The sequence below is a fragment of the Leptodactylus fuscus genome, chromosome 1, assembly GCF_031893055.1.
Source record: "Leptodactylus fuscus isolate aLepFus1 chromosome 1, aLepFus1.hap2, whole genome shotgun sequence".
Classification (NCBI taxonomy): Eukaryota; Metazoa; Chordata; class Amphibia; order Anura; family Leptodactylidae; genus Leptodactylus; species Leptodactylus fuscus.
Window position 1 is genome coordinate 350,317,014 of NC_134265.1, and position 23,570 is coordinate 350,340,583.

Genomic DNA, 23,570 nt, shown 5'->3' on the forward strand with positions numbered 1-23,570 from the left:
CTGACCTTGTGTTCTTGAGGAAAATGACTCAATGCCCAGAAATGTAAACTTAGAGAACAAAAATAGAAGAGTTTTCTTTTCGCTCTTCCAGATGCTTTACAGGAAGCTGGGGTCAGATTCTTCATGTTACATGATGCCTGTTGTATTGTGGAACTACAAGTCCATTATCCTGGATACAAACTGGAAACAGAGTGGAAGAATTTCTCCTGAAGTTCCCCTGATACAGCTGAGGACTTACAACATAACTGGCGAAAACCAGCTGAGCACCCCGTATAGAATTTTCCTTTGTTTGTTGAGCCGGTGGGATTGATCCATGTACCAGATATAGAAGTCGGCACAACTTGTACATACTTGTATGATGTAGGCTAGTGGAGGGGTTAATTCCCACTATTTTAGTCGTCTAGGCCAGTAGGCCATTAAAGGCAGCTTCCGTGGTGGTAGTGCAAGGGTTAAACCTTATTTCCATGGTAGTGCAGGAAAGTGAAGGGGTTAGTTCTGGTAGTGATTTGGTTAAATCCATACTTCCCTACTATTGGGAGTAGCACAGGGATTAATTCTCAAAATCCTGGTGGTCTAGCCTAGTAGACCATTAACGGCTGCTTCCCTGGTGGATAAGCTAATGCTTATTTTTCTGGTGGTCTAGGGTAGTGAAAGGGTTCTTTTTTGTGGTATAGTCCAGTGAAAGGTTAATCTCTTTAATTTCTGGTTCCCTGGTGTTGACATTAGTGGTGGGATTACTCTCTGTTATCATGACCAGTTAAAGGCAGCTTCCCTGGTGGTCTAGGGTAGAAACAGGGTAATAGCTTATTTTTTAGGTGTCGTAGACTAGTGGAAAGTTTTGTTCCTGCTTCCCTGGCATCATTGGAATTGGTGGAGTAATTACTCTCCACTATCTTGGTGTCTAGGCTACTTGACCAGTTCAAGGCTGCATCCCTAGTGGCCTAGGATAGTAATAGGGTAATAGCTTAGTTTTCAGGTGGTGTAGGCTATTGGTCACTCCCTGCCTCCCTGGTAGGGTCAAATGTGGAGGTGTTACTTCCCATTATTCTGGTGGTCTAGGCTAGCCTACTAGTTAAAGGCTAATTCTCTGGTGGTCTAGGGTAGTGAAAGGGGTTATAGATTACTTTTCAGATGGTGTGGGCTAGTGAAGAGAACAATCCCTGTCTCCCTGGTAAGAAAAAAAGTGGAGGGGTTAAGTCCCATTATTCTGATTGTCTAGGCTGCCCGACCAGTTAAAGACTGTTTTCCAGGTGGTCTAGGGTGGTAGAGGGAATAAACTCTTCTTTCCTTGTCGTCTTTAATAGTGGTTAATCCTAATTTTCCTGATGTTTTATGTGAGTTCGGCTGCTTCCCTGGTAATCTTAGTTAGTTAAGGGGTTATTCCATGCTTCCCTGGTGGTTTAGGATGGCAGAGAGGTTAAGGATCGTTCCCCTGTGGTCTAGAGCCATGGTCAGTTACATGGTTGAATATAGCGTAAGGGTTAATGATTGCTTCCTTGGTGGTCTAGAATAGTGAGAGGCTTAATGGCAATGTCCCTGGTATTCTGGAATAGTGACCAAAGTAATACGTGGCACCCAGCAGTGTGTCATCCACCTACTCAAACTCCCACAATGTTTGCTTTGCCGTCTCTCTCCAATCGGCCAATCACATTCAAAATTTCCTTCCTTGGTCAACGCTTTGCCCAATCATAAAATGTAAGTCCACACGTTTGCTATTAACAAATTATTTCCTAATATAGAAGTTATAAAGAGTCTGGGAGTCTGACTACTCCAAAAAAAAAAAAAAAAAAAAAAATTCCCCCCATCAACAGACACAGAAAAAAACCTCTCTAAAAAATACACCATAAAAGGAAACGGAACAAATAGCATGCTCGGCTTGTCGAAATATTGAAGCGACGAGGAGTATTCATTTAATCCTTACCCATTCTAATGATAGAAGGTGTGGACAGAAATAACAAATGGGGCTTGTGGGGGGCAGCTCCTGCTGCAGCCAGTTGCCTTACAGATACTGTATACAAAATGACAAATTGGGAAAGGGAGGAAATAAAGCATCAATGGGGAAAAATACTGAATGTAAACTAAGTCAGTGCAATCCATTTGTGAGTTTCTACGGCCTTTATCTGAACAGTGGGGGAGAGCTCCTGCTGGAGACAGTTGCGTTACAGACACACACAAGTCTGAAGTATAAAGGCAAAAAATAAGCATCCGAGGGAGAAAATACTAATCCTAAACTAATATGGCCAATAAGTTACCTCCTATTGCCTAAATATGGATATTGGGGGAGAACTCCTGCTGCAGCCAGTTGCCTTGCAGGCAAACGTCTGATCTGAAATTTATATACAAATAGGAAGCAAAATGGCAAATTAGGAGAGGGAGACAAGAAAGCCTCAATGGGAAAAATAAAACGAAATAATTCCAATAAGTTTGTGATTTTCCATCGGATTAAAAAAAAAATCGGCCTGTATCTGAACAGTGGGGGGGAGGGGGGCTGCTCCTGCAGCCAGTTGCCTTACAGACAAAAGTCTGATCTGAAATTTGTAAAAAAAAGAAAATCAGAAAAGAATAATAATGTATCAGTGACGAAAAATATTACTCTGGCAATATCTGAACCATCATTTTTGAGGATGACAAAATCTTGGTTATAAAAAAATAAAACAAAAAAAACTTGTGTACTGTCATCAGAAGAGGATGTGGCTCCATCATGACCAGGGGCTTCAGTCAGGGCCCAGACTGGAGGATCGTAGCCACGGGTTGTGGGGTGTGATATGGTGTGATCAGCTCACTTCTGTTTTCTTGGGTTCCCATTTTTACAGTCAGTATGAGTTATGTCACTCTGGGTTTCTAAGTAAGTAAACAAAAAAAAATGTGCAAGGGAATTTTTTGAATGATTACCTTTTAGATAGGGTTGAGCGATTGTGTTTGGAAAAAATCAGATTCCGATCGGCGATCAAGAAAATTTCACGATCGCAATTGGAATTCCGAACACAATCTTTTTAGGTGGGATCGGGATCGGTAGTATTTCCCACAATGCCTTCACACTGAGTATATAGTGTATACTCAGTGTGAAGCTGCGGTTCCATAGGAATGAATGGAAGCAGCCGGCACACAGCCTTAACCCCCTGCGCGCCGGCTGCCTCCATTCATTCTAATTAGAGATGAGCGAGTACTGTTCGGATCACCCGATCTAAACAGTATGCTCGCATAGAAATGAATGGACATAGCTGGCATGCAGGGGGTTAAGCGGCCGGCCGGCCGCCGTCAAAGCGGAAGTACCAGGTGCATCCATTCATTTCTATGGAGCGTGCTGTTCGAGTCGGCTGATCCAAACAGTATTTGCTCATCTCTAATTCTAATGGGAGACTAAACTAACATGTCTCGTAGCTACTTACCTGCAGAGATGGCTGCTCCGCTGCTGTTCGCCTCGCTGCCGCTCCAGCTGCAGTCTTCTTCGCCTCGCGGCCCCCTCCCTGCCAGGTTAGGAGAGTGTGGGCGGGTACAGGGCAGGGAGACATCACGTCTCCCCTCCCAGTACCCGCCCACACTCTCCTAAGCCGCCCACACTCTCCTAACCTGGCAGGGAGGGGGCAGCGAAGGGAGAAGAAGACTGCAGCTGGAGCGGCAGCGACGCGAACAGCAGCGGAGCAGCCATCTCTGGAGGTAAGTGGACACCAGGGGGGACTAAGTAGCCAGAGGATTAAAAAAAAAATCCTCTGGCTACTTTAGTGATTCACTACACAGCGTGGATTCTAACAATTGTTAGATTCCATGCTGTACAGTGAATAGGATTGCTTTTAAAATCCAATCTCCGATTAATAAAAAAAATCCCATTGACTTGCATTGGGATCGGAATTGGGATCGAGATCGGGTTCAAATGAAAAATGATCGGAAATCGGATTTTAAAATCGATCCTGAAAAGTCAGGATCGGCTCAACCCTACTTTTAGATCTTTAGTCTTTAGATCTGGTGACAAAAATGGCCCGGGGGAGGTGCAAAAACAGTTGAGACGGCTGATCAGAGAGGAGAAAGCCAACTACAGGCAGGAGATGGAACTGCAGATGGAACAAGGAAGGGTCACCAAAGTGTGGAATAGCCTTAAGGCAATATCTGGCCACAAGCAGAAGGCAGCGCTCCAGACAGAAGGAGGCAGGAAGTGACTTAGTGAGTTTAAAGGGATCCTATCATTGGATACCCCTTTTTTTCTGACTAGCACGAGGGAATAGCCTTAAGAAAGGCTATTCTTCTCCTACCTTTAGATGTCTGCTCCGTGCCGCTGATCGGTAGAAATCTGAGTTTTCTTTGATATGCAAATGAGTTCTCTTGCAACACTGGGGGCGGTCCCCAATGCTCAAACAGAACTGGTGGCGTCCCCAATGTTGCGAGAGGAATCTCCAGTGACACCTCTATCTTCTTCTGGAACACCCTCCCCACAAAGTCTTCTACCATCATGGGTTTCAATTGGCAGAGCCGACTGCACGTGCCCGTGGCCACAAGAAAATGGCCGCTTACACACGGCCATTTTCTAGTGGCACGGAGAAGACTTCTAAACATAGGAGAAGAATAGCCTTTCTTAAAGCTATTCCTATGTGTTAGTCAGAAAAAAGGGTATCCATTGATAGGATCCCTTTAATCTATTCTTCAACAAATTTGACTCCTCCTCAACTTTCCCTTCACCAGCATGTCAGTCAACCCCCCTCCCCTCACGCACCAAAACCCCACCCCCATCAACTTGCAGTCAATTGCCATTTGGCTATCTGTTCCTCACTGAGTCTCAAGTGTGTAAGGAAATCAAGAGGATTAAAGCAGACAAGGCCGGAGGACCCAATGGGATAAGCGCAAGAGTTCTTAAAATGTGCAGTGACCAGCTGTGTGGTGTTATTACGCACATGTACAATATGAGTCTAAAGCTGGGAGTGGTACCTCAACTGTGGAAAACATCTTATGTGGTACCAGTCCCAAAGAAACCCAACCTGATTGGCTACAATGACTACCGACCTGTAGCACTGACATCCCACCTGATGAAGGTCCTAGAGAGACTGGTCCTGACACACCTACGCCCCCTAGTGAGCTCCGCTCTAGACCCCCTCCAGTTTGCCTATGGGCCGGGTATTGGGGTAGATGGCGCCATCATCCACCTTCTTCACAGAGCTCTCTCTCACCTGGAGAAACCCGGGAACACTGTGAGAATAATGTTTTTTGATTTCTCCAGTGCGTTCAATACCATTCAGCCAGAGCTAATGAGGGAGAAGCTGAACCTTGGTGGTGTGGACCATCACCTGTCCAACTGGATCCTAGACTACCTGACAACCCACCCTCAGTATGTGAGAGCCCAGGACTGTGTGTCTGACACTGTGATCTGTAGTATGGGGGGCACCACAAGGTACAGCTCTTGCCCCATTTCTCTTCACACTGTACACTGCTGACTTTAGGTGCAACTCATCCAGCTGTTACTAGATGACATCACAATGGAACTCTATGACATCAAAACAGAACTCGATGACATCTTTCTTGTGTTATTTATTTCCTTTTATGTGTTTGTGTAATAGATGCATTACTGTCTCTTTGTTATTTATTCACTAGCCTCTGCCTGCGACTTCGTCTGCGTGTTGTTGGCATTGATGATCCGCGTATATTCAGCAAATTGCTGCTGTAGATGGTTCGTCTGCTCCGGCGTTTTGGCAGCTCTCAAGCTGTCCTGCTGCTGATCTTGTTTCTCGCACTGTGCCTGTGATTGTTCCGGCATCTCAGCAGCTCGCTGGGACACCATATAATGACCATGTTGTTAGCGTTGATGATCTGCATGCTCTGGCGTTTTGGCAGCTGTCAAGCTGGCCTGTCACTGAATTTGTTACTCATGCCGTGCCTGTGATTGTTCCAGCATCTCAGCAGCTTGCTGGGACACCACATAATGAGTGTTGTTGGCGCCGATGATCCCCCTCAGCTCTGCTTCAGGAGAACTCTGTGACTTCTGGCTCCTTCATAGCTCTCATTGTTTTAGAATTTTGCGATAAAATTTTTTTCTTTTTCCCAGCATGGTTAAAATTAGCAAATTGCCAATTGGGCGTTTCCTTTCTTGTTGGTAGGTAAGATGGCAACACTGTATTGTTATACCACCTAGGAGAGATACTGGGTTCCTGGCTTTGTCACACTACTGTTAATGGTTAGGTGCATCTTGCACCATATATTATTATATATTGTTGTTCTTATCCAGGACCATTCCTACTTCATGTAACTGTTATTGGCCATCTGTTTTCTATCTACTACTGGCTAGTTGGTACTATGTAGCTTTGTCTACCCCCACTTGCTTATAGCAACAGAATTGTATTATGCAATTGTCTCTCATATATGTCATGTGATTCTACTGTTTTAGTAGGTATTAATAAAATTTATTATGTTTTATTAATCAATTGTGTGGTAGTTTTGTACTGTTGGACATGATTGTATACCCACACATAAGTTCACATTTTTGCCTCTTTTATGTGTTACTAGCTTTTACCCGCGACTTCGTCTGCGGTGAGTTGAGTATTGGCGGACACAGACATGTGAAACTGTAAAAGTGCTTTAAAAAGTTTGGTGGGCTAGCAAATGTGATTTGATGTGTTATATTGTGTATGTTGTGATACAGACAATGTAATGTGTTATACAGCCTGTGTACAGGAGTATATATGTATCAAGTACTGTATACAGCAGTGATAGGAGATACATGTAATTATATAGTATATACAGCCTGTGTACAGGAGTACATATGTATCAGGCACTGTATATAGCAGTGATAGGAGATACATGTAATTATATAGTATATACAGCCTGTGTACAGGAGTACATATGTATCAGGCACTGTATATAGCAGTGATAGGAGATACATGTAATTATATAGTATATACAGCCTGTGTACAGGGGTATATATGTATCAGGCACTGTATATAGCAGTGATAGGAGATACATGTAATTATATAGTATATACAGCCTGTGTACAGGAGTATATATGTATCAGGCACTGTATATAGCAGTGATAGGAGATACATGTAATTATATAGTATATACAGCCTGTGTACAGGAGTATATATGTATCAGGCACTGTATATGGCAGTGATAGGAGATACATGTAATTATATAGTATATACAGCCTGTGTACAGGAGTATATATGTATCAGGCACTGTATATGGCAGTGATAGGAGATACATGTAATTATATAGTATATACAGCCTGTGTACAGGAGTACATATGTATCAGGCACTGTATATGGCAGTGATAGGAGATACATGTAATTATATAGTATATACAGCCTGTGTACAGGAGTACATATGTATCAGGCACTGTATATGGCAGTGATAGGAGATACATGTAATTATATAGTATATACAGCCTGTGTACAGGAGTACATATGTATCAGGCACTGTATATAGCAGTGATAGGAGATACATGTAATTATATAGTATATACAGCCTGTGTACAGGAGTACATATGTATCAGGTACTGTATATAGCAGTGATAGGAGATACATGTAATTACAATGTGATGTGTTATATAGTGGAAAGCTATATGTAAATGTGAGTGAGTAGAGTGAGGGCTACTCCTGAGGTGACAGTAAGGAGTGTGCAGACAGGTTGAGGCAGGAAATGCCAGGCAGTGTGTGTGAGTCTATAGCTGGGGCTAGGAGTCCTGCTTTTGTGAGTCTCCTGCTAGGAAGCCATGTTGTTTAGTGGCACCAAAAGTAGCCTGTGACTCAATCCTGAGGGAAAACTATGTTTGTGGAAAATTGCACGCAAATCCGTCCAGGCGTTTTAGCGTGATTGAGGAACAAACATCCAAACTCACAAACATCCAAACACACAAACTTTCACATTTATAATATTAGTAGGATAGTGCCTGGAGAAAATCAGATAATATGAAAATGCCTGTACACAATGGACTCAAGGTTAGCTGTGTGTTTACATAGAGAGATAACAGACCTGGCTTTATCAGAAGCTGAGATAAGAGCAGTGTAATATAGTATGTGAACATAAATTCATAACAGTCCTGAAGCCTTGTCATTTACCGGGATAAAAAGTAGGATATGGATATATGTTATTGTTTTTGATTTAAACAATAAAAGATTTAGCATTTTTATAGAATTTTTTTTTGATAGTTATTTGCCTTTTCTTGGCATGGTATTTTGTAGGTTGTGAGTTAACTATCAATGTTTTTGCCCAAATTGTGTTTCTTACTATACTGGGAAGCTGGAAAACATTTACAACGGGGTAGAATTGGAGAAAAAACACATTTGTGAGACTTTTTTACGGGTTTTCTTTTTATGACATTCACTGTGCAGCCAAAGTGACAAGTTACCTGTAGCCTATGGGTCGGTACTATTCCAAGTCTATATAGTTTTTTTTTTTTATATTTTAACCCCTTAAAAAAATTCCAAAACTTTGCAGTGGGATACATAAGCAGCCTGGAATAGATTACTGACAATGACCAGCCTGGGAGCCTTCAATAGGATAATGTAATGGCGACACTGCATATACTCATTCCTATACTCGACACTGCATATACTCATTCCTATACGCGATACTGTATATACTCATTATGAACACCAGTCTTCACTCGTACATGGCAGAATAAATCTGCCCCTTTGTTTTTGGGGTTGTTTGACTGTATATATAGGTTAGACGTATAGGTTATATTTAACCCCTTGTGTTGAGTAGGTGAATCTCACACACACAGTATATCATCTCCCTATAACAACCGTATACCTCACTGGACATAAGGACCCCGTCAGGTCACATGACCAGATCCTCCCCAGCCCAGCAGGACCTCTGACCACACAGACAGTAGGATGACTGCAGAGCACATGATGTACTCATATGACATGGAGCGAGGGGACATAGAATAATCACAACAGTCAGGTTGAATTTTGTTTTTGGGGTAAAATCCCTTGAAGATGATATCAACTATTTAAAATAAGGAAAAAAAAAATTATAATCGAGAAAGCAAAAGTATGAGACATTCGGGATTTCCCTTTAAAAATACTTGTTTTTCTAGTTTTGTCATAGTTTACAAGCTGCTGTTGACGAACAGGAAGGAGGCATTATACTGTATGGGGCCACTAGAGAGGCATTGTATTGTATGGGGCCACTAGGGAGGCATTGTATTGTATGGGGCCACTAGGGAGGCATTATACTGTATGGGGCCACTAGAGAGGCATTGTATTGTATGGGGCCACTAGGGAGGCATTATACTGTATGGGGCCACTAGGGAGGCGTTATACTGTATGGGGCCACTAGGGAGGCATTATACTGTATGGGGCCACTAGGGAGGCGTTATACTGTATGGGGCCAATAGGGAGGCATTGTATTGTATGGGGCCAATAGGGAGGCATTGTATTGTATGGGGTCACTAGGGAGGCATTGTATTGTATGGGGCCACTAGGGAGGCATTGTATTGTATGGGGCCACTAGGGAGGCATTGTATTGTATGGGGCCACTAGGGAGGCATTGTATTGTATGGGGCCACTAGGGAGGCATTGTATTGTATGGGGCCACTAGGGAGGCATTGTATTGTATGGGGCCACTAGGGAGGCGTTATACTGTACGGGGCCACTAGGGAGGCGTTATACTGTACGGGGCCACTAGGGATGCATTATATTGTACGGGGCCACTAGGGAGGCATTATACTAGAGAAGGACAGCATCACTCCCATTACTGGAGTACAATGCTGCAGCTTCTCACACCTAGCGGCTGCGGGGGTCCGGGTGTCAGACCCCTTCCCCCGCAGATCACATACCAATGACCCATCATGTGCCTGTGGATGGGTCATCTGTATGAAAATCTATTAAAGGGGTTTTCCAGTCCCAAAAGAGAACCTGAGGGTGCCTTTAAGCCTGTAAAATCCCTTTACCACTCTGTACTCTATGCTGAGAACAGCTGATCGGTGGGGGTGCTGGGTGTCAGACCCCTTCACAACTCTGATATTGATAACCTAACTTGGTCGGCCCTTTTAATGATTCCCTTAGGGCCCTGCACTCTTAAATATGACCAAACCTACACCGCAACGCTTAGCACCGAAGGCTCCACTAATATAAGCTGAAACAAAATATACACGACCTGGAAAAGTATGTGAACCCCCCAACATGTTATTTCTATACCATATCCTATGGGGTTGGTCTCCTGACAACCCCAGCTCTTCTGGGACGGTTCACCACTACCCAGTATAGAAGAGCGGAAGGAGCCGATAGCGGTTTCCATTTCTGACGGATGCCAGGACACGTGTGAACAGTCTCGTACAAGTTTAGTATGTGGCACACGTTATAGTAAATAATCCAGCTGCGCCATCTAGTGTACAGCAAGTGAACTGCAGCCCCGGCTTAGTTCTCAGTAGACACACAGGATATACCATTGTGATGTAAACCTTATATACAGGGGGGGGACACATCGCCCTGATATAAGTAGCCATAGCACGTCAGTAATAAATGAAGACACGCGAGCCGCCCGCAGTGTTCAGAAACATGCTGCCATTTTATTACAAAATATACAAAATGCAATCTTGCAGCTGGTAGTGCCCACGGGCACAGTCCTGGGGACGGGCACAGTGTGGTATATACATACCAAAGGTTAAACAGGTAAAAATTAAAAAAAAATATGCAACAATCTGACTGACAGGACTACACGGAGAATTACAGGGTAGTGACAGGAACACAAAGGGGGTTGGCTGAGGTTGGTCTAGACCAGGGGTAGGGAACGTACGGCTCTCCAGCTGTTGCAAAACTACAACTCCCAGCATGCATACTGGCTCTGCTGTTCTGGGAACTCCCATGGAAGTGAATGGAGCATGCTGGGAGTTGTAGTTTCACAGCAGCTGGAGAGCCGAAGGTTCCCTACACCTGGTCTAGACAATCATGGCGGTCACCCCTTACCACCTACCTACTGATTTATGGGGCGATCACAGCTCTGAAGCCTCCACTGATGTTAATGCAGGAGGCGGAGTCACGTGCAGCTTTAAGACCAACTTAAGGTTACTCGTCTGCCACGTGATTGGCTAAAAGCTTTGCATGACTCCTCCTCTTCCCTACCTGGACCTCGAGCAGGAAGCATCTGCCTTAGGATCAGGTAGCATACGCCTGCATTTCTAGGTGGTAGGTGGCATGGCACGTAGCGCCCCCTATGATCTCCAGCACATACATTACATGTAACAGTCAGGTCATAGTCTTGCTGTTCCGTTTGCCCCCACATTCATAGGCAATAAAATCCCATCGATTGGATTATCGGACGCGGGTCCCGGATTACGCCGTATACTGATGTAGAAGTTCTGTCTTACGGCGCCCTATGTTAGCGCTCCAGAAACTTTCTGTCCTGGGGGCGTGGCTAACTTAGTCATATGGTATGAAGTATCCAATCCGCACGATGCCCTGATAATACTAGAGACAGGAGGTCGCGGTCAGATGGGAGGGGGGTATAAGGAGAAGGTTTGAGGGGCTGACCTGGAACTGGATGGCACTTCGGACGGGCACCACTTAAAGAGGTATTCAACTTTTCTAACATGGGATAGTACTAGCAGGACCCCTCCTATAGAGAAGCTAACCCCCATGCAGAAAGGGGTCTGATCTCACGAGACAACCCCGAATAGTTCACTAAATAAGCTCCCCCTAGTGGCGGCTGCAGACTTTTACATACACAATGAACATGCAACACAGAAAACGGATGCACTTGTATATAAAAAAAATCTTAAAAAACTAAATCTCATCACTGGCGCGATAACACATAATACATTCATTATGGCATCTGCAAAAAAGGTGGACGCCAACCAGGAGCGATCTTCCTCTGCTCCAAGGATGAGCGTTACTGACCCGCTAGACATTACCCGGGAAGAATGCCCCCTAGTGTATGATGCATGCACTTGTAACCTGTGGGACCCAGCAGCAGGACCCCCACCCGTTATTACAGCCCCCCCTTCAATTTCCATAGGAGGCATCTCTGAATGCCCCTTCCCCTGCAGCGAGAGAGGTAGTGGGGGAGGGGTGCTCGGAAGTAACGGTATACCGAGGAATTAAGACACGCAGCCATTCCTGGCCTGTAGTGCATAAGGTTTGGTAGATATGGCTATGAACGGTGGTCGGGACGTCAGGTCGTGTTCAATAACTCCAGTAGTGCGCCGACCGCCCCGAAGTAACCCTGAAAGCAAAGAAGATGAGGATCAGTAATGTGACTTGAGACAATATGGCTGCCAGTACATCCCTCAAATCCTACCCAGAGGAGTGATATGGACACTGCTCACACCCATGGACCTCTGCTGCTCAGGAATAGCCTGGGAGATGGGGACACCTAAATGATACCCTTAAATCTTGACCCAGCACCTCCACCGATCAGCTGCCCTCTTTTCACAACTCCACAGCGCCGTGCACTGTCTATAGTGGCCATGCTTAGTATTGCAGCTCTACCCTATTTCATTGAATGGAAAACGGCTCATGTGACATCACTAGACAGTTAAATGTCAATGTAAGACCCCCCGCACTCTGATAGAGATGACCTACCTCTCCTCCATATTTCAGTCCTGGAAACCCCCTTAAAGGATTGTCTCATCAGGTTTAGCTGAGCTACTAGAAACCCCAAATATCAAATACGTCCCCTGTAGAGACCCCGGGAATGATCTGACAGTCACCTCGTGCTCCAGGAAGAGGGCTTTGAGCTGCCCCTTGGACCAGTAGTCCAGCGCGTAGGCCAAGAGCTTCATGGAGATGGTATTAATCCTGAGGAAGTTGCCGACGAAAACCACGCGGTTGATGTTCTGTAGGGGCGGAAGAGACGAGACGTCATCTCAATAGTTAAGTGCCATAAAATGAGAGTCGTGGCGATGCGCCATGATCATCTCAGACATGCGATATGGTAGTGGGATTGTTATACCGATGTCTGACCACTAGAGGGCGCCTGTGTCCGCGGGATGACGAGACGTCTGCTCTTTCATAGCCCTGTACAATGCTGCTTGACATAGATGCTACAAGGCAGCACTGTAAAGAAGCTGAAAGTTCAGAGTCAGGCGGCAGGGCTGAGATACGTCACCAGAGGGCTGAGATACGCTAGCAATAGCAGGTTTTACATAGAATAAGGCTTCACCAAATGCTTTACACTGCAGCATTGCTTCTTCTAAATGGTTCTAAACCACAACCGCATGTCCAGGACAAACATACACTGGTCTGTGCCGGATTATGGGATGTCCTGGACTATTAGATAGGAGTCCGTATCCTATAAAGGAGCGTTTACCTCGTTCAGGGCGCACATCCTGGCCAAGGAGCCGATGTTATTGGTGATGGTGATGAGCGTGGCGCGGGCCAGGTCCTCCTTGCTCACCAGATCTCTCCTCTCCTTACACATCATGTTCCCAAAGCTGCAGATTAGAGAGAAGAGTAAGACGACCCTATAGAGATGGACTGTCTGTGAGCAGCCAATCACAGAGCAGTTCTCATTATCACATGGGCCTCTGAAATAAGAGAGCTGGAATCTGATTGGCTGTAGCGATGTGACGCGGCCATTGCTAGTCCTTACCTGGAGGCCACGGCGTAGCCCGGCAGACCAAACCTCTCATAGTCTCCTCCGTATATGTCCCGCACCAGCTTGTCCACCTTCGTACTGTCCCCCAGGGCGGCCATTTCTAGAGCCTCCTCAAAGGTGGAGCATCCGGTCAGAAGGCAGCACAAGCCGAAAAACGTGCCGCCCCCGAGGCTGAGGAAAAAAGGTAACATGGTACAGTCACTTACAGGCAGGGTCCGACACCGACCAGCTGCCCCGGCCGTCTCCAGGAGTAAGAGTGAGAGGAGGCAGCAATCGGTGTATCAAAAACACTAGGGGTCTGGACATCCCCTTTAAAAGGTGCTCCCAGTAGGCAACTAGTGGCGACCATACTAGGATGGGAGGGTCATCTACACACATCCATGGAAAGTAAGGTGTGGCCGGCAGCTTCTTCACCCTCCTGCACTGGATTTGCAGCTCAGTCCCATTCAAGTAAAAGGGTGGAGCTGCAATACCGATCACAACCACTATACAATGTATGGCGCTGTGGCCTCTTCATAGATCTAACAGGCCGGGAAGCCAAAGATCAGACCTGAGACTATATAGTGACTGTCCAATCAAAAGCTTAAAAATGATAGTCCGTCCCCATAACGGGTCACGGGTCACTGCCCACTTGCCCTCAGACGGCTCCTCAGCTCCATTACAGCCAAGCTTAGCCTATAGAGCGCCTGAGGTAGTCTAAGACACCGCCCACCTCTCATGATTGGTTCAAGATGCAGTTTGAACCAATAAGGAGTCAGGGGGCGTGTCCCAGACTACTCTGCTCTGAAGCAGTCAAGGAGCTTGATCAGAGGAGGAGAATACATGATAGATAATAACTTACAATTCATTTCTGAAGGTATGACTGGAGGGCCCTGCTTAAAGGGATGGTGCCACAAATGACTTATTTCCAACCAAAGGACAAACTGCTGAGAGTCCGAATGATCGTGAGACTTGTATGCTCCATGCGAACAGAGCGCTGCGGTACCTGCACGGCCGGGTCACTTCTATCAGCAGCCCATAGGGAGAAGAGTCAGAAATAACAAAAATGACAGCACCTCGGAGGCAGCTACAATAGGCCGAGACTACTCAGCTCTGATATTAATAATGGAAAAGTCAACCCTTAAACCCGACAGTATCTCTGATCTGTACAAGATGGCACTTATAGAAGATACCCAGACACGCACCTTGTGCCCGATACCCGCTTATAGTCATTCTGGGAGTACACCGCCAAGATACTGACTCCGGACCCAATGTTAACCAGCAGCAGCGGGTACGGGTTCTTCAGGGTGTACGGGATTTTCTGGCACCTTTCAGGGTCCTTTGGGTTCTCCAGGTAAAAGCATTGAGGTTGTCCATTAAATCCGACAGATTCAATAAACAGGACGCCCTTAATGAGGCAATCCAACTCATCCAACTTCCAGAGCTGAAGTCCTCCGACCTGGAGACATAGCAAAATATATTATTATACCGTCATAGGAAGCAGTATTATAGTAGTTATATTCTTGTACATAGGAGCAGTATTATAGTAGTTATATTCTTGTACATAGGAGTAGTATTATAGTAGTTATATTCTTGTACATAAGAGGTAGTATTATAGTAGTTATATTCTTGTACATAGGAGCAGTATTATAGTAGCTATATTCTTGTACATAGGAGGTAGTATTATAGTAGTTATATTCTTGTACATAGGAGGTAGTATTATAGTAGTTATATTCTTGTACATAGGAGGTAGTATTATAGTAGTTATATTCTTGTACATAGGAGTAGTATTATAGTAGTTATATTCTTGTACATAGGAGTAGTATTATAGTAGTTATATTCTTGTACATAGGAGGCAGTATTATAGTAGCTATATTCTTGTACATAGGAGGTAGTATTATAGTAGTTATATTCTTGTACATAGGAGCAGTATTATAGTAGTTATATTCTTGTACATAGGAGGTAGTATTATAGTAGTTATATTCTTGTACATAGGAGCAGTATTATAGTAGTTATATTCTTGTACATAGGAGCAGTATTATAGTAGTTATATTCTTGTACATAGGAGGTAGTATTATAGTAGTTATATTCTTGTACATAGGAGCAGTATTATAGTAGTTATAGTCTTGTACATAGGAGCAGTATTATAGTAGTTATATTCTTGTACATAGGAGCAGTATTATAGTAGTTATATTCTTGTACATAGGAGTAGTATTATAGTAGTTATATTCTTGTACATAGGAGGTAGTATTATAGTAGTTATATTCTTGTACATAGGAGTAGTATTATAGTAGTTATATTCTTGTACATAGGAGTAGTATTATAGTAGTTATATTCTTGTACATAGGAGCAGTATTATAGTAGTTATATTTTTGTACATAGGAGTAGTATTATAGCAGTCATATTCTTGTACACTACAGATGTTGTGGAGAGGGGATGCCGAGTGTTTTAAAGGGGTTGGCCATTTTCAGACCAATATTGAGAGACAAATGTTATGGTTTGTATAATAAAAAGTTGTACAATTTTGCAATATACTTTCTGTATCAATTCCTCACGGTTTTCTAGATTTCGGCTTGTTGTCATTCATTCTGTTACCTCTAGTGGATAAGACTCTGACCATGGTCATGTGACTTACGGTCCATGGTCATGTGATGAAGACACAGGTGCACAGCTCGTTACCAGGCAGATGTCTGATTATTGAGCTGTGACTATAACGAGCGGCACCTGTGTCCTCATCACATGATCATGGACCGTAAATCACATGACCATGATCAGAGTCTTATCCACTAGAGCAGGGGTAGGGAACCTTTGGCTCTCCAGCTGCTGTGAAACTACAACTCCCAGCATGCTCCATTCACTTCCATGGGCGTTCCAAGCACAGCAGAGCAAGTATGCATGCTGGGAGTTGTAGTCTTGCAACAGCTGGAGAGCCGTACGTTCCCTACCCTTGCACTAGAGGTAACAGAGTGAATGACAGCAAGCAGAGATCTAGAAAACCGTGAGGAATTGATACAGAAAGTATATTGGAAAATTGTGCAACGTTTTATTATACAAACCATAACATTTGTCTCTCAATATTGGTCTGAAAGTGGCCAACCCCTTTAAGTTAGAAAACCCCATTTTATCCCTGTTGCATTCTGACTTCTGCCGCCTCTATTTGCTCACTGAGATGACAAGTTCTAGGACTCTATAGGACAGTACGAATGCTGCACTTCAGCTCCAGCCTAAATATGAGGTCTGGTGAATGGATGATAATCAGAAGAAAGGGCGGGGGAGGGGTCAGCAGGCTGTTATCTATAGTAAGCACATACGTCATGACACTGATGCTTTTACCGTGGCCACGTGTGCTTAAAAAATTTAAAAATGGAGATCTATAAGTATATACAGTATATTCCTGTAGAGCATAACAGACAATATCTAGGTACTAGACTAGGGCATGTAAAGCATGGTGGATGCATCAGGACTGAAGTCGTCATCTAGTTGGGGTCTCACCATGTTTTAGGCTACACAGTTACGTCCTCAAAGACTTACGGTCAGGAACTCCTCTTCAAACTTGAAGGCCCCTCCACCGGTGGCACAGAGGGATGTGTGAAGGCTGGAGAACTGCTTGTCCCGGGCCATCTGGATGAAGACAGACATGTCATGGGTGGGAAATCGGATGAAGTGCAGGTTTCCCTTCCGACCACACAGGGTCAGATCCTTCAGCTCCAGGTGGACGTCACGTATGCCGGTTTGCCCATAAGCCACATTAGACATCAGGTACTTGCGGATGCTCTTGAGACTTTCCACTTCTTCCTGCTCCTCTTCGGCCGTGATATCTCTGGGTTCAAAATAGACAAGTTTGACCAGCGTCCCACCAATATCCAAGCCAAACCAAGGGAAGGCTAGGACGAAAGACACACACGTTATAGAGGGGCCAAGGTAGGGCAGCATCTCATGTCATCGAAACGCGAATACGGAAGTGGGATGGAGAAAATTTGGCTTTTTAGTGGTCCCGTAATGAGACCTGTTCTCACCACTAGGGGGTGATCTGTTTAGAGATATACAACTCAATACAAGCTATAGAGACGATCAACCCCTGGGGGCGACAACAGGCCGCCAAGTACAATGTGCAGCTCGGGGTGTGATCAGGTTATTGGTTATCAGCAAAGCGGCTCAGCCGATGGATCACTCAGTAATCATCATGTCACAACCCAGCCACTAGGGGAGCGGACAGCGAACCAGTATAGGTGTATACTAACCTGCTTATGAACCCTCCCCTCAATACACTGCTTCTAAGGTCCCGCCCCTTCTCACTATAGACAACCTCACTGCATCTATGACCCCGCCCCTTCTCACTATAGGCAACCTCACTGCATCTATGACCCCACCCCTTCTCACTATAAACAACCTCACTGCATCTATGACCCCGCCCCTTATCACTATAGACAACCTCACTGCATCTATGACCCCGCCCCTTTTCACTATAGGCAACCTCACTGCATCTATGACCCCGCCCCTTTTCACTATAGGCAACCTCACTGCATCTATGACCCCGCCCCTTTTCACTATAGACAACCTCACTGTATCTATGACCCCGCCCCCTTCACTATGGACAACCTCACTGCATCTATGACCCCACCCCTTCTCACTATGGACAACCTCACTGCATCTATGACCCCGCCCCTTTTCAGTAAACAACCTCACTGCACCTATGACCACACCCCTTCTCACTATAGACAAACTCAATGCATCTATGACCCCGCCCCTTTTTTTCTTTTTTTTTTTACTAGACAACCTCACTGCATCTATGACCCCGCCCCTTTTCACTATAGACAACCTCACTGCACCTATGACCCCGCCCCTTTTCACTATAGACAACCTCACTGCACCTATGACCCCCGCCCTTTTTCAGTATAGACAACCTCACTGCACCTATGACCCCGCCCCTTTTCACTATAGGCAACCTCACTGCATCTATGACCCCGCCCCTTTTCACTATAGACAACCTCACTGTATCTATGACCCCGCCCCCCTTCACTATGGACAACCTCACTGCATCTATGACCCCACCCCTTCCCACTATAGACAACCTCACTGCATCTATGACCCCGCCCATCTCACTATAACTACCTCACTGCATCTATGACCCCGCCCCTTTTCACTATAGACAATCTCACTGCATCTATGACCCCGCCCCTTCTCATTATAGACAACCTCACTACTTCTATGACCCCAACCCTTTTCACTAAAGACAACCTCCCTGCACCTATGACCCCGCCCCTTCTCACTATAGACAACCTCCCTGCACCTATGACCCGCCCCCTTTTTCACTATAGTCAACCTCCCTGCTTCTATGACCCCGCCCCTTCTGATTACACACCCTATTCCTCTTCATTATAGATACCTCACTGTAACTATGACATGACCCCTTCTCATTATAGACACCTCTATACCTGCCCCTGCCCGCTCTCATTCCAGACATGTATTTATGATCCCCACCCCCTCATTATAGACCCCGAGTAGCCATAGCCCCACCCCTGCTGTGTCTATAGCACATTATTATACCTCCATATATCTGTGACCCCATATCATCTTATAATGAACTCCGACCTTTCTAATTAGAGACATCTCCATATATCTATTGCTCCATCTCTGTTTAGTCTAGACTATTCTAGGCCTCCAATATCCCGAAACATCTTATTACAGGCCGGCCCCTTACATTTACAGACCCACCCCTGCTTAACACTGACACCTCCTACGTATCCATGACCCCACCCTTTCTCATGGTAGACTCCTCTATGTATCCATAACCACCACCTCCACCATCCCAATACAGGACGGCCCCTTTAAATTACAGACCACACCCCTTTTTACTACTGACTCCTCTACATCGCTATGGACCCACCCCTTAACATTATAGATCATGTTTCCAAGATGATGCCTTTTCCTATTATAGAGAAGGGGTCATAGATGCAAAGAGCAGTCTATTGCATGAAGGGGGGAGGTCACAGATATTGAGACGTCAGTATTATAGGATGGGGCTCATACTATAGACTCCTCCTTGTTTCTAACCCCGCCTCCTCCAATTATACAGACACAGTATACATGGAGGAATCTATAAGGTCAAGGGTAGGTTATAGATAATTGTCAATCATAAGACTATGCCCCTCCCCTTCTGGGTATAGACTCCTCCCTGTATCTAACCCCGCCCCTTCTGGCTATAAAGACAGGCTGATACATGGAGGAGTCTAGAAGATGAAGGTGGGTCATAGTTGCAGGTCAGAAATAAGAAGGGGGGGTGTCATTATCTAGGCCCCTCCCCTTCTGGGTATAGACTCCTCCTTGTCTATGACCCCACCCCTTCACCCCAGTCCCTATAAACCGGCTGCAAACGCTAAGCGCCCATTGGGACACATACAGACTCACTGACTAGATGGGTGTAGTACACTGGTTAGAACTGCTAGTAATGAGGGCAGTATATACCCTGTACATTAAGGGGGGTGGTACTGTATGTACAGGAGGGCGTGTCTTCTGTGAATAAGTGGAAGTAACAGAATTGAAGGGGATGTCCACAATCACAAGAAGGGGTAGGGAAGAGATGCAGGGCGGGGTTTCCCTAAATCCCGCCCCATTCCCAGTAAACACACCCCTTTCAACTTACTACACCCATTTTCAGTAACCACACCCCCTTGTAACCACGCCCTCCGCCGTTTAACAAGCAGTGCTGTCAACACTACTATGAAAACCACGCCCCTTGTGCACATAACCACGCCCATTCGTGGAAATACCCCTCCCCCACTTCTTCTATACAAAGCCAATATTAGAAAACATGGCCGCCTCCCCGCCCCCACCCCGGTACACCGACCCCCGTCTCCCTCCCCGATTCTTTCCACCTTCCATCCGTCACTTACGCGGCCTGTTTTTCCGCAGGGAGTCAAGGCGCGGCCGGGCCCGGGGGAGCGAACTGAGTCTCTCCCGGGGAGCTCCGGCGGACGCCGAGGGAGCGTCGGTGGAGCTGATCCTACGTCGGAAAACCGAATCGTGTCCTCCTGCTTCATCGTTACCGGGACCCAGCGGACCGTTCTGCGCCATCACCACCCCGCCGCCGCCGCCGCCTCCGCCTCCAAGCAGCAGCCCGTCTCTGACGGCTAGCGCATGCGCTGTGGAGGCTGCCAGCCGCGGCAACCAGTCAGAGCTCAGAGGACGAGTTACTGACGTCAATCGCAGCCAATCGCCGAGGAGGATTCAATGTAGGTGGGCGGGGCCGCTGAGTGAGTGACAGCTGGGTGCTTTCCATGGCAACGGCAGGGGATGTCAGTCAGGAGCCTCTGGAGGGGCTATTTTTGGAAGCAGGAGAAGCGGAGCAGCCACTGCACAGCCTCATTGTTACTGGGGAGAAGGCGAAACATCCCCTGTCATGTCTGCAGGCAGGCCCAGCTCATGTATAGACGGTGCAGAGCCAAGGACATGGACAATGGCCGCCTGCCTCATAACCCTGCCGTCATGTCATGGTCTGCAACTGCAAACAGACACCTACATCTAGTGGCCCCCAACATATCACCCCAGCCCTGCAGATAGATAGGTTAGTGTCACCAGAGTCCAGTATATCACCCCAGCCCTGCAGATAGATAGGTTACTGTCACCAGAGTCCAGTATATCACCCCAGCCCTGCAGATAGATAGGTTACTGTCACCAGAGTCCAGTATATCACCCCAGCCCTGCAGATAGATAGGTTACTGTCACCAGAACAAGCATATCACCCCAGCCCTGCAGATAGATAGGTTACTGTCACCAGACCCAGCATATCACCCCAGCCCTGCAGATAGATAGGTTAGTGTCACCAGAACCAGCATATCACCCCAGCCCTGCAGATAGATAGGTTAGTGTCACCAGACCCAGCATATCACCCCAGCCCTGCAGATAGATAGGTTAGTGTCACCAGACCCAGCATATCACCCCAGTCCTGCAGATAGATAGGTTACTGTCACCAGACCCAGCATATCACCCCAGCCCTGCAGATAGATAGGTTAGTGTCACCAGAACCAGCATATCACCCCAGCCCTGCAGATAGATAGGTTAGTGTCACCAGAGTCCAGTATATCACCCCAGCCCTGCAGATAGATAGGTTAGTGTCACCAGAGTCCAGTATATCACCCCAGCCCTGCAGATAGATAGGTTACTGTCACCAGAACAAGCATATCACCCCAGCCCTGCAGATAGATAGGTTACTGTCACCAGACCCAGCATATCACCCCAGCCCTGCAGATAAATAGGTTAGTGTCACCAGACCCTGCATATCACCCCAGCCCTGCAGATAGATAGGTTACTGTCACCAGAACCAGCATATCACCCCAGCCCTGCAGATAGATAGGTTAGTGTCACCAGACCCAGCATATCACCCCAGCCCTGCAGATAGATAGGTTAGTGTCACCAGACCCAGCATATCACCCCAGTCCTGCAGATAGATAGGTTACTGTCACCAGACCCAGCATATCACCCCAGCCCTGCAGATAGATAGGTTAGTGTCACCAGAACCAGCATATCACCCCAGCCCTGCAGATAGATAGGTTAGTGTCACCAGAGTCCAGTATATCACCCCAGCCCTGCAGATAGATAGGTTAGTGTCACCAGAGTCCAGTATATCACCCCAGCCCTGCAGATAGATAGGTTACTGTCACCAGAACAAGCATATCACCCCAGCCCTGCAGATAGATAGGTTACTGTCACCAGACCCAGCATATCACCCCAGCCCTGCAGATAAATAGGTTAGTGTCACCAGACCCTGCATATCACCCCAGCCCTGCAGATAGATAGGTTACTGTCACCAGAACCAGCATATCACCCCAGCCCTGCAGATAGATAGGTTAGTGTCACCAGACCCAGCATATCACCCCAGCCCTGCAGATAGATAGGTTAGTGTCACCAGACCCAGCATATCACCCCAGTCCTGCAGATAGATAGGTTACTGTCACCAGACCCAACATATCACCCCAGCCCTGCAGATAGATAGGTTACTGTCACCAGAACCAGCACATCACCCCCAGCCCTGCAGATAGATAGGTTACTGTCACCAGAACCAATACATCACCCCCAGCCCTGCAGATAGATAGGTTAGTGTCACCAGACCCAGCATATCACCCCAGCCCTGCAGATAGATAGGTTAGTGTCAGCAGAGTCCAGTATATCACCCCAGCCCTGCAGATAGATAGGTTAGTGTCACCAGAGTCCAGTATATCACCCCAGCCCTGCAGAAAGATAGGTTACTGTCACCAGAACCAGCATATCACCCCAGCCCTGCAGATAGATAGGTTAGTGTCACCAGAACCAGCATATCACCCCAGCCCTGCAGATAGATAGGTTACTGTCACCAGACCCAGCATATCACCCCAGCCCTGCAGATAGATAGGTTAGTGTCACCAGAACCAGTATATCACCCCAGCCCTGCAGATAGATAGGTTACTGTCACCAGAACCAGCATATCACCCCAGCCCTGCAGATAGATAGGTTAGTGTCACCAGAGTCCAGTATATCACCCTAGCCCTGCAGATAGATAGGTTAGTGTCACCAGAGTCCAGTATATCACCCCAGCCCTGCAGATAGATAGGTTACTGTCACCAGAACAAGCATATCACCCCAGCCCTGCAGATAGATAGGTTACTGTCACCAGACCCAGCATATCACCCCAGCCCTGCAGATAGATAGGTTAGTGTCACCAGACCCTGCATATCACCCCAGCCCTGCAGATAGATAGGTTACTGTCACCAGAACCAGTATATCACCCCAGCCCTGCAGATAGATAGGTTACTGTCAACAGAACCAGCATATCACCCCAGCCCTGCAGATAGATAGGTTACTGTCACCAGAACCAGCATATCACCCCAGCCCTGCAGATAGATAGGTTACTGTCACCAGAACCAGCATATCACCCCAGCCCTGCAGATAAATAGGTTACTGTCACCAGAACCAGCATATCACCCCAGCCCTGCAGATAGATAGGTTACTGTCACCAGAACCAGCATATCACCCCAGTCCTGCAGATAGATAGGTTACTGTCACCAGACCCAGCATATCACCCCAGCCCTGCAGAT

General features: G+C 46.4%; 1 protein-coding gene and 1 non-coding gene across 3 annotated transcripts; both read right to left on the reverse strand.

Moving 5' to 3' along the window:
* Positions 1 to 10,479: 10,479 nt before the first annotated feature.
* LOC142188083 (pantothenate kinase 2, mitochondrial-like) lies at positions 10,480 to 20,595 on the reverse strand. Of its 2 annotated transcripts, none has more exons than XM_075261769.1 (7): positions 20,394 to 20,595; positions 17,032 to 17,384; positions 14,706 to 14,959; positions 13,516 to 13,692; positions 13,234 to 13,357; positions 12,635 to 12,760; positions 10,480 to 12,147 (listed from the first exon to the last, which is right to left on the reverse strand). In XM_075261769.1, the coding sequence occupies exons 1-7, from the start codon at positions 20,572 to 20,574 to the stop codon at positions 12,097 to 12,099; spliced, it is 1,266 nt and encodes a 421-aa protein (XP_075117870.1). In that variant the 5' UTR covers positions 20,575 to 20,595; the 3' UTR covers positions 10,480 to 12,096. The 2 variants fall into 2 exon arrangements, with proteins under 2 accessions (XP_075117870.1, XP_075117871.1); XM_075261770.1 differs by having other exon boundaries at positions 17,032 to 17,320; positions 20,394 to 20,508.
* LOC142190997 (small nucleolar RNA SNORD71) lies at positions 17,619 to 17,696 on the reverse strand. Its single transcript, XR_012714617.1, has one exon. It is a non-coding gene; the product is annotated as a small nucleolar RNA SNORD71 (small nucleolar RNA).
* Positions 20,596 to 23,570: the final 2,975 nt, after the last annotated feature.

Coding starts and splice junctions, on each gene's coding strand:
- LOC142188083 (XM_075261769.1), bottom strand. CDS start 20,574: ATGGCGCAGAACGGTCCGCTGGGTCCCGGTAACGATGAAGCAGGAGGA. Junction 13,693..14,705: donor AAGCGGGTATCGGGCACAAG/GTGCGTGTCTGG, acceptor TTTTTTCCTCAG/CCTCGGGGGCGGCACGTTTT. Junction 12,148..12,634: donor CCCTCTTCCTGGAGCACGAG/GTGACTGTCAGA, acceptor CTTTGCTTTCAG/GGTTACTTCGGGGCGGTCGG.